This window comes from Quercus robur, chromosome 7 (assembly GCF_932294415.1).
Source record: "Quercus robur chromosome 7, dhQueRobu3.1, whole genome shotgun sequence".
Lineage (NCBI taxonomy): Eukaryota > Viridiplantae > Streptophyta > Magnoliopsida > Fagales > Fagaceae > Quercus > Quercus robur.
The window spans coordinates 50,130,974-50,143,023 of record NC_065540.1 but is presented as its reverse complement, the minus strand read 5'-3'; the positions used below and the strand labels follow the sequence as shown (position 1 = coordinate 50,143,023).

The 12,050-nt window shown below is 32.9% G+C and overlaps 1 protein-coding gene across 1 annotated transcript; it reads left to right on the top strand.

Moving 5' to 3' along the window:
• Positions 1-3,973: 3,973 nt before the first annotated feature.
• LOC126691561 (probable pectinesterase 29) lies at positions 3,974-5,867 on the top strand. The gene is made up of 4 exons (XM_050386581.1): positions 3,974-4,245; positions 4,384-4,543; positions 4,643-4,879; positions 5,613-5,867. Exons 1-4 carry the CDS (start codon positions 3,974-3,976, stop codon positions 5,865-5,867), a joined length of 924 nt encoding a protein of 307 aa, XP_050242538.1.
• The last annotated feature ends 6,183 nt before the right edge of the window (positions 5,868-12,050 follow it).

The following is a 12,050-nucleotide window of genomic DNA, read 5'->3' as shown; positions in this document are numbered from 1 at the left end:
AATAAAAATTGCTAGTGTAAAATTTTTTACAAAAAAAAAAAATCCACATTAAATTATTTATTTTACACTATATTTTATTAAGGTATTATTTCTTTATCAATTTTTTACTACTCTCTCAAATTACATCTCTCTCTATATGAGTAAAGAATTAAAGTATTAAAAGATAAATTTGCATTAGTATCTGTGCATATTTGCACAGTTACCGTAACTACAAATGTATTTTGCATAATAATACATAAATTGATCATGTGGATGATTTTTGTAGTTTTTATTTATTTTAGAAATAGATCATTTTTGTAATTAGTTGTGCAAAATTTGCCCTTATGTCATTTTATACGAACCAATATGAATGCTCTTACTGGCCACCTTAAAAAAGATTTCTAGAGCAGCCACTAACATTTTACAACCAAAATTAATCCTTTTATACAAATTAAAATACTCATACAATTCTTCATTACTCATATGTTGTGCATCGTACAACCAAAATTAATTCCTCCAATATCTGATTGTTACTCCATCTAATTGAAGCTTCTCACCTTACTCATCTATGAAGTAATGATTTCCACAATATTAGAGGGGAGGTAGCGATGAAGTGAGATAAAATTTGAGGAAATCAAAGGATTTGATAAAGAGATAGAGAAGAAGAGGTTAAAAAACCTAATTTTAGGAAGAAAAAAAATTATGAAAAGAAAAGTGTTCAACGTACAAATAATGACTTCAATAGTGTCGAAGGAAACATACCTCTTTGAAAAGCAAGATGGTGATGAAGTGAGGAAAAAAAAAAAAACAACAACTGTGAAGATTAAAGGAACTGTGGGAAGAGACTTTTTTTTTTGATAGGACTGTGGAAAGAGACGTGATAAAGAGATAAAGAAGAAGAATTTTTTTTTAAAAAAACTTGAAATTAGTAATGTGGGGGCTGGATAGTCACTGAAATTATTAAAGTCAAGCTAATTGGGCCTGTGGCCCATCCGAGGACGCAAATCTGTCCGAGGAGGCCCATATCAGGTTGTTGGGGTAATCAAACGAAAGGAAGAGTGAATATCACGAAGGGTGAGTTCAGTATTCGTCCGAGGACAAAATCCTTCTCGGCAGTATGAGTCCGAGGACGATCAGAACGCCATCTTGTTACAAACGTATTTCGGAGCTACGTCACCACTAAAGGTGGAGTAAGGGACCAAGGGTAAGAAAGAAAAGGCAAACAAATATCTATGACAACAGCTGCCTCCACATTAATTGCCTCCCAACCAACTCTCTGGTCGCATTAATGTGGAGGTCATGTCTGAACAGTGATGAAGCAGCCTTACAGCTACTAGTAGGGGGTTCCAGAAGGTGTTAGATGAGACAGAAAGAGATCCCCTGAACCCAACCTACACGTGTGTAGTGAAGATGGTATGAAGAGGACAGTATATAACATGAAAGAAAAGCATGCAAAAGGGGATCGGAACAAAAAAGAAAGACACAAAGAACACTCAGAAGAGAAAAACTTAGAAACCAAAGGGCTATACTAGTTTTAAAGTAAAACAAATTGCTATGTCAGTTCTAATCCACCATAAACGTGAAGTTATCGTTTTACTTTAAAAAGTTAATCTAGTTCTTGAATATCCACGCTCTACAAATTATATTATTTGGGCCCTTAACGTGCGAACCCAATACCATTTTGGGGTCGTTACAAATTGAGTCCTTACAAGTAAAAAATTATAAAAAGTAATTACTCATTCTTAATGTAACTATTGAATTATAAAAGCAGCCTTACAGCTACTAGTAGGGGGTTCCAGAAGGTGTTAGATGAGACAGAAAGAGATCCCCTGAACCCAACCTACACGTGTGTGATGAAGATGGTATGAAGAGGACAGTATATAACATGAAAGAAAAGCATGCAAAAGGGGATCGGAACAAAAAAGAAAGACACAAAGAACACTCAGAAGAGAAAAACTTAGAAACCAAAGGGCTATACTAATTTTAAAGTAAAACAAATTGCTATGTCAGTTCTAATCCACCATAAACGTGAAGTTATCGTTTTACTTTAAAAAGTTAATCTAGTTCTTAAATATCCACGCTCTACAAATTATATTATTTGGGCCCTTAATGTGCGAACCCAATACCATTTTGGGGTCGTTACAAATTGAGTCCTTACAAGTAAAAAATTATAAAAAGTAATTACTCATTCTTAATGTAACTATTGAATTATAAAAGCAGCCTTACAGCTACTAGTAGGGGGTTCCAGAAGGTGTTAGATGAGACAGAAAGAGATCTCCTGAACCCAACCTACACGTGTGTGGTGAAGATGGTATGAAGATGACAGTATATAACATGAAAGAAAAGCATGCAAAAGGGGATCGGAACAAAAAAGAAAGACACAAAGAACACTCAGAAGAGAAAAACTTAGAAACCAAAGGGCTATACTAGTTTTAAAGTAAAACAAATTGCTATGTCAATTCTAATCCACCATAAACGTGAAGTTATCGTTTTACTTTAAAAAGTTAATCTAGTTCTTGAATATCCACGCTCTACAAATTATATTATTTGGGCCCTTAACGTGCGAACCCAATACCATTTTGGGGTCGTTACAAATTGAGTCCTTACAAGTAAAAAATTATAAAAAGTAATTACTCATTCTTAATGTAACTATTGAATTATAAAAGGTGCTTATGGTTATGGAACTATATAGATTATTAAAAAGACTTTTTCTTTTGATGGAAGATTAAAAGATTAGACTTATGGAACTATCAAATGAAATCAAAGAATTATACATTAGTTGAAACGACGGTGCAAATGATACTAATAAACAAAAATAAATAAATTCATCATAAACTTGCGACTGACTACATTAATTTTTAGGGTTTTCTTAAGAGTTGAGAAAGTGGGTTACGTTATCGCTTATCTCTAGAGTTTAGACAAATCCCCCATGCAAGGGCTATCAAATTTTCTAATAAACAGAGTCATCATGACAATTTCAAAGGCTAAATATTCTATTTAAATCAAGTCCCATTTTTTCATTTTGCATTTTTTTATATAGATTTATTTAATAGAATAATACACAACAACTACGCATATCGATGAATAAAAGAGAAAATATTTTCTTACACTCATTTTACATTTGTTAATGTATATGTTTTAAAAGGCAAAAAATGTAATATTTACATCTAAAACATGAAAATGGATATGAGAGTATAAAAGCTCATGAATAATTTTTTCTTTTAATAATTGGACTATGAATAAATCTAGTCTCGTGCTTATTGATGTTTCTCATTTCAACTTGATGGACATGAGTCACAGGACTACGAAATGTTAAAGGTCAAAGAAATGAGCGCCCTAAGAAAAAAGAGAGAAAAATATGGTATATACCAATTTGAAATTACGTTGATTTGATTGCCATTAATTGAGGTCTATAATTAACTTCCAAAACGATAATAACTAATTAATTTCCTTCCATTCTTGCTAATATTTCAGTTTCTTTGTCTTATATAAGGTAAATATTAATTTTCTTCAACTAATTTCAGGGAAAATCCCCGTGTACCTATTGCAATATTATTTATGCAGATTCACCATATGCCCAGCCGGAGCCGGATCCGGATCTCTTAAAACTCTTCCCAAAACCAACATATATATATAATTTCCATTTTACTATACAATTCACAAAACAAATTAGGAAATTTTATTCCTATTAATTCTAACTAACTAAATTTTATTCACGTAATTTATTTTTCCCATTTATATATAGGCTATAATCAAGGTCATTTTTTTTGTTGTTGAGAAAGTACTATAATTAAGGTCATCACCTAATGCTTAGACTTTACAATTCTACATTTTCTTACCGCCATTGTGCCATATACTGACAATTCTTCGTCCCCAAGAACAAACTGATCATTTTCTCAACCAAAAAAAGAAAAAGAAAAAAGAACAAGCTGATCAACTTCCAAAAAAAAAACTCAATAGTAGTTAGTTGCGTCTGTGAAGTGTTTGCTGCAACATGTTGTGGCAAAGTGACCTTGATGCATCTTCCAGACAGTATTCAACCAAAATGAAGCTTAATCTTCCAATATTTATTTTCTTCATCTTGGTTACCTCCTCTAAGGTTTCAAGGGCTGTAGATTGCAAAAATGAAAATATAATTAGGTCCACCATTACTGTGGGCAAGTCTGGTCCTACAGGAGTATTTCAGACAATACAAGCCGCCATTGATTCGATTCCTTCCAACAATGATCAATGGATTAAAGTTCATATTTCTCCAGGCATATATAAGTAGGATTATTTTGTTATATAGTATTTAACTACTCTTCATCATATCTGTACCATTTACTTCTTCTTTTTTAAATCAAAGAGAGATTACAATGTTTTTTTTTATTAAATTGAAATTTGGTTTCATATGTTAATGTGCAGTGAGAAGGTGACTATTCCTCCGGAAAAACCATGTATTTTTTTGGAAGGAAGTGGGCGCCATGTCACAATTATTACACACGATGATCATGATCAAACAGATACAAGTGCAACATTCACATCGTCCCCAGACAATGTTGTTGCTAGTGGCATTACCTTCCAGGTATCGATCAAGGCACAAATTTGATATATATAATATTTGAATGAAACAACATATATATAAGCAGCAATTAATTAAGTTGATGTCTGTTTGTGTTGGCAGAACTCGTACAATCGGGCTTTAGCTCTGAATTCCTACTATAGCAGCATGGCAATACGGGACCCAATAGCAAGGGCAGTGGCAGCCAGAATATATGGTGATAAATCAGCATTTTTTGAGTGTGGTTTTGTGGGATTTCAAGATACACTATGGGATGTACAAGGACGACATTTCTTCAAACACACCTACATTGAAGGAGGCGTAGATTTTATTTGGGGCAGTGGCCAATCAATATATATGGTACATGATAATGACTAGTTTATTTTTTATTCAACTTCACACAAACACTCAAAATACTGCAATTCAATTAGTTTAGCAAATATATTTCTTTTGTTGCAAATGGCTAGGTCAAGGTTTCAGTCTTTCTTTTTTTCTTCTTTTTTCTGTTATTCTAGTCGTTAAATTTTATATGTTCTTGTAAGTTAGCTCAATTAATAAATTTTTTTATTTTTTTAATAAAAGATGTAGGATCTAACCTGTCTACACTAAAATTCTATCATATCTATCTATTATTAAAAAAAAAACTTTCATATTCTTGTCAAATTTATTGATCATTTTGCCCATTGTAATTTATAAAATTCATCCAAACTTTAAGGATATAATTTGGAATTTTGACCCCCAAAAAAATCATTACAGGATATTAATATGGGTTCAAATCTATTTTTGGAAAAATTTTATTGAGAATTGAAAAAGTTGTCAAAACTTTTTCAATTCCCAGATAAACCTTTTTCTAAAATTAGTGAGGGCACATATTAGTAAAATCCTATTAATATAACTTTTAAAGTGAGATTCTGATTGAGATAGCTTTAATATGGTTCAATTCAATAGCATATTTTCTTGAATCTATCATTCAAAAAATTTTACCATTAAGGCAGAAAAAAATTATCCATTTTAAAAAAAAATAAAAATTTGATATGAGTTAAAATTATGTTCACCAATATAATATAATATTTGTTATTTGTTGTGTATGCAGGATTGTATGATAAATGTTACAGTTGGGACAATGCTCCCTCAAGGCTGTATGGGGTACATAACGGCACAACGTCGTGAATCCGCAAATGAAGCAAATGGGTTTGTGTTTAGAAGGGGTAGTGTATATGGGAGTGGCCAAGCGTTGCTAGGAAGAGCTTATGGTCCCTACTCTAGAGTCATATTTCATCAAACAACCTTCAACAATGTGGTAGCCCCTCAGGGTTGGGGTGCTTGGGATTACCCAGGACAAGTGTAAGATTATTTTACTATTCTAAATACCAATTTATCTTTCTATATTTATTTATTATTATGATATTATAAAGTACAAACAAAACGAAAAAGAAAAGAAAAGACACAAGTTCTTTACTATATATATATATACTCTATGGTTGATACTTGATATACATACAATAAAAATGAATTGATAATTTGATATGCCTTGATTTGAAACCTAGCTATAATCGAGGTTAATTATTTGCATAATAAAAATGGAAAGTTTGCTAAATAAGAGATACGCTATATATGGTAAGTGATAGATATTTATCTCAATATTATATTGTGAGCAAAAGTAGGGTTTGCAGATAGCCTATTTAGCAATTACTTTGTTTGTATCAATATTATTTAGTCTTTTTTGTTTGTGTGTGCAAAAATAATAGGGACAAGTTTACGTATGCTGAGGTTGATTGTCGAGGACCAGGATCTGACACTTCGAGACGAGTAAATTGGATGAAGAAGTTTAGTCCCTCTGATCTAAATCCTTATTCAGTATCAAAGTTCATAAATCAAGACGGGTGGCTTAACAAAATACCATCAAGATAATTATTACCGATCCCTTGTTCTTTTTTTCTTTTTTTGTAATTTGCTTATTCTTCTTGACACAAATAAGAAATAATTTTTGCTTTGAGTCATGATCTAATTTTATTGGTTATACTCTTTTGCACTAAGATTTGAACGATATTGACTGAAATTTTCCTTTATAGTATTATTACACTGATTGTAGGGGTCATTTGGCTAAATATTGTCACAATAACAATAATGGAGTAACTTTTTGTTGAGGGTTTTTTTTTTTTAATGGAATTGAGAAGAAAGAAGCATTGTGGTATATTGGGTGCTGAAATTGGCTCATTTTTGCTTCATGAATTGGAAATTGCATGTTATGTGGTCTGCATTTTCGGTACTTTGGGAGGCCAAAATATGGTACCAATTTCGGTCTGATATATATGAAGCCTGAACTCTAACGTGACCATTTTCGGTCATTGCATGGCCAAATAAGTCTGTTGGGACATAACCGTGATCATATCATACCCATTGAAATATTTTGTAACGTCTAGAAATCTGGTGCACTTAATTAACCCTTTGAAACGTATCGGTTTAAATGTATGTCAGGTTGTTTCGGCCTATATTTTATGCTACAATCAATACAAAATCATGTGTTTTTTGGGGTAAATGTTTAAATTATGAGAGAATAATTTCTTTTGAATTAAAGTGATATATATATTTTATAATAATAATAATAATTGTGGGGGTTCAAAAACTGCCCTTGGACTAAGTATACAAAAACTATCTCAAAGATGGTGTTTGAATAATAGTCACAATTTATTTATCTAAAAATGTAGAGAAAAAACTTCACAATGAGAAACTCAATAAGTAATTGATTTAACGAACACATCTTGTATTTCAATTGAAACTAGCACATTACAATAGGAAAAACTCTCTTTCCCGTGGTGTTGCACTATAATAGATTAGAAGTTCTCTCTATTTCTCTCTCTCTCTCTCTCTTTCCTTTTTTCCGATCCCCACTATTTGCCAGTCCCCCCTCCCCCCCTCTTATATAGGCGTGTTTTCTGTCCTTGTCCTTCTAGTTATCTTGTCTCCAGCCAGATTCTCAGGGATATTTTTCCTACCCTTCCTTGTCTTGGAACATGACTTTTGGGGGTGTTTCCACTATTCAAATTGTCTTATATGCATTCAATGCGGCAGAGGTTAGATGGAGATCCCCTCATTAATGGGGAGGTAAAGATCTCTGTCATTCTTATCTATCTAGAGGGTTTCTAGTGGTTCAAAGTGTCAGTTGTAGGCACACTGTGGATTATCCGTGTACGCTTCCTTGGATAAGACTTTGCTCCATGTAGTTTATTGCCAACTTTGCGGGAACGGTCTGTGAAGATTCCTTTCACCTCCTTGATATTTGGGCCAGCCTTATTCCACTTTACAGGGTCTTCTAAGCTATTGGGCCTTACCTTAAGATGATGGATCTGGCTTATTCCACTCCATGAGGTCCATTAAGTTTTTTTTTTTTTTTTTTTTGAGAAACCATTAGGTACTTAGTCCTCAAGTTTAGGTGAGAACTCTTCCACTCCCCACAATAATAATAATAATGGTGAAGCTGGATTATAAAGTTATTTTGAATTTTTAGATATATAATATAGATAACTCTGAAGTTTAACTCTTTCTCCAAAAAAAAAAGAAAAAAAATGTGGTACATTAACACCAAAATATTATATTTGGTTGCTTGAGCCACGTAGAAATGATCTCCAGTATAGTATTTATGAATTTTAGCATTCTTATACTTTAGGAAAATTTCATTTTATCACAATAAATTATACTTCTAATTACAATTTGCACTCTAAACGTTTTTGTGGTCCCCAAACCTACAGGGATTGTGATACTGTTCTAAGGATTTGAGCCAACAATTTATTTATTTGTGGGCTAACTAACAATCCTACGGGTAGGGCTCCAAGCAATAACTAGATTGTCCCAACTGTCTCTTTTTTGTAAACCTTTAAACCTACAAGCCTTCAATGATGGCAATATTTCTTCTCCTCTTTATTCACCCTCCTCTCCTTATCTCTTTTCCCATTTTTCCCACTGTTTCTCCCAGTTTTTTTCCTACCCTTTTTTTGGCTGCCTTCCTTCCCCTTATATAGTCTCTCTTTAGTGGGGCACTAATCATTATTATTTCACCAAATTACATGCATTCCCATTTTCGCCAGAATCCCAAGGAATCATCAATCCTTCTGAGGATTCCATTGAAACTTGCTCCAGACGCCAAATAGCGCTTGGCTGCGAGTTCCCGAAAGGCACTAACATCCTTCAGATACCTACTTCAGTTTAGTCAACTATAAACAGTTTTTTCCCTAGATCACTAATCGGCATTAGGCCAAGCACTTAAGGATTTCCCCGAACGATAATATCTTTATCCCAATACACGTGTTATTGGGCCGTGCTCATTCCAACCATGTTTGAGGTCCACTTCTCTCTTATGGTCTGAGTTGGGCTACTCAGGTCAATCTTGGGCCTTGATAAAATGGGTCAATACTGATTTTTTTGGCCCAAACCCCCCCCCCCACCCACAGTTTCAAATTCATATTTTGCATCCTAAACTATGATCTGTGGAGATTATGTTTTGAATGATTTGTGGTAGGACAAGATTGACTATATTCTAAGATTCACAGGACCTATTTATGAGTTGTTTTGAGTGGCTGACATGGATGCACCTATTCTTCATAGGTTGTATGAAATGTGGAATTCAATGATAGAAAATGTGAAGAAAGAAATATATCGGCATGAAGGCGAGGAAGAATATGAGGAGTTTCCATTTCATAAGGCGGTACACAGTATATTCATTGATCAGTGGACTAAAAATTGCAAACCACTTCATTGCCTAGCTCACTCCTTAAATCCTAAGTAAATTTTCTATCTTCTTAATCTTTTTTTTTTCTTTTAGGCATTTTGAAACAAATAAACTCATTAGTTGTACTTATTTATTTGTTTTAAACTAGATATCATACCAATCAATAGATTGATCTAGTCAAAGGCTCTGTTGCTCCACATAAGAATGTTGAAATTTCTAAGGAGAGAAACAAGGGCCTCAAAATTTTTTTTCCTAATATTGATGATAGAAAGAAGGTGAATGTGGAGTTTGGTTTGTTTTCAGGAATTATGAGCTATGATGATGATAGCATGGAAGAAAGGTGGACCTTCGATCCATCGCTTTGGTGATTAGTCAATGGGTCCAAGTTACTGATGCTTCAAACCATAGCTCTAAAGCTTCTTGACCAGCCTTGTTCATCATCATGCGCTAAGAGGAATTGGAGTACATATGGCTTCATCCATTGTTTGAGGGGGAATAGAATTACTCCTAAACATGCTGAAGAATTAGTGTTTGTTCATTCTAATCTTCGACTTCTTTCAAGGAGTAGGGAAGAGTACACTAAAGGAAAATCTCAAAAGTGGGACATTGGTGGAGATACTTGGGATGAGCCATTTGGAGGACCTGGGTTGCTTGAGACTGCAAATCTCACACTAGACGAGCCAGAGATAGAGATAAGTCTTGTTGAGAATGGTGACTATGGTGATGACGATGATGTTGTTGTTTTGTGATCATCTTGAAAGTTTAAAGCTTGTTTTTCTTTTATGTTTTTAGTTTGATGTTGAATGTAGTCTATTTAAACTTTTGGCTTGTACTTTAAACATTTTATGGGTGTTATTGTACTACTTTGAGTGTTAGTTCACTTATTTGTTATTCTTACTTAATTTAAATTCTAAACATAAACATATTTTATGTCTAAAAATATTTTAAAAATATACCTAAATATAAATATTAATTAGTTAATTGTCATACCCACACTGTGTCGTACTCTTATTTATCAAAAATTTCCGTACTCCTGTACTCATACCCATTTCCGTGTCTGTGCAACATAGGTTCTGACAACCCCGTCCATTTCTTCTTTTGTTTCAAACATCCATATTCTAGCAGTCATTTATGTCATGATCTTTTCTTTGGGTGAAAAGATGTTATAACTCTGCTGCCCATTCAGTGGAAAAGTTCGTGTTAAGAATTTTTTTTTTTTTTTTTCAATTCAGGCAATCTTCCCCTTATTTCAGCCTCTATTTTAAGGAAGATGCCCTCTTTGGGTTTTTTTTTTTTTTTTTTTTTTTTTTTCTTTGCTTAATGAATTGCCAAAAAAAAAAAAAAAACTCGGTATTAATAACTTTTGGTATCCTTATAGTATATATCACTTTTGGTCCAAGAAGATAAGGTAGGAGATGAGTGACACGGTTAGATTCACAATTTCCTAAGAGTTTGAAAAGCAAATCAACTAAATTGTACTCATAACTTAACTGGTTGGCATCTTACAATATTTTAAATGAAAATGTTTAAATTTAAATCCTCTTACCTTGATATAACCAGCAAATTATTAATAAATAAATAAAGTTGTATTTTCTCCATTTTATTTGTAATTTTCATGATTTATTTGAATGTTACACATGCGCTTTCAAAATATAGATTTTTTTTTAAAAAAAAGGGGGTTATCTTAAAAAAAAAATAACAATTACTAATTGGAACTATTACCTTTATTTTAGAAAATAATATCAAATCCTTGCATTTAAATTTTCTTATTTAATTCAGTTTCCCAAAAAAAAAAAAAAAAATCTTATTTAATTAAAGTTTGCACTTGTCATGGAGAAAAAAAATACAATTATAGCTTTGTAATTGTCAATGTCAGGGAAGACAATTCAGCAAGAAGAAAAGTACAATTTTGACGGTGAGAAATCAAAACTTTAGATCCCAAATTACAGATTATATCAATTTTATGCTAATTATAATTCCAAGCCCAATTGTGAATATGATTAGACAATCGATATGTGCCTGGATAAACAAACCCAATCAACAAATCTCACAAACACATGCACATAATTTCTCCTTACTAGTTTTTGGTTCTACCAATTGAGCCAATCTCAAATCCAAGTCTCCTTGGACACTTCAAAGCCTCTTGAAGATTTTGGGATTGCTCCAATGATTTCTAGCACCAATCTACAACAATGATCACTCAAGGTATCTAAATGTTTAAGGCTTGGGTCTCCTCTCTAAGGATTTGGCAATTTGAGACGATGAAGGTAGAGACTACAAAGAATCTATGAATTCTTAGGGTATTTTTTATGGGTATAGTGAGATATATATATATATATATATATATATATATATATAAGATGGGTAAATAGATGGGTAAAGCAGGAAAGTGAATAACTGAATTCTCTTGGGTTTTGGTGAACTCGCTCAACCAAGATGAGAGGCAAGGAGCAGGCAAGATTGCTAGAAACTAAATTTCAAAAATTGTAATTCGCCTAACATGTCACCTGACAAGCCTAATCTCCCTTTACCAAGATTCTTCAAGCAGCTGCTCCAATTCCAGCACTTGGACCTTTCAACCAATACAATGTAGTCCACAAATGTACAATATACATTGGAAATAATAACAAGAAAATCCATAGAAATTTGGCATGGAATATGGCAACACTAATATTCTAATCAAGTTGTGGAAATGCTACAGGCACGGTGATTCTCTTTTTCAACAATGAAAACTTGCCTTGTCAATTTAAAACCTAAATTTAACAAACCACCTTGAAATGATCTTTCAGAGTTTTTGTTGCCTAC

Bases quoted from the DNA above. Each gene is read 5' to 3' on its own strand.
- LOC126691561 (XM_050386581.1), top strand. From the start codon at position 3,974: ATGTTGTGGCAAAGTGACCTTGATGCATCTTCCAGACAGTATTCAACC. The intron at 4,246-4,383 runs GTAGGATTATTT...GTTAATGTGCAG, and splicing joins ATTTCTCCAGGCATATATAA to TGAGAAGGTGACTATTCCTC. The intron at 4,880-5,612 runs GTACATGATAAT...TTGTGTATGCAG, and splicing joins GTGGCCAATCAATATATATG to GATTGTATGATAAATGTTAC.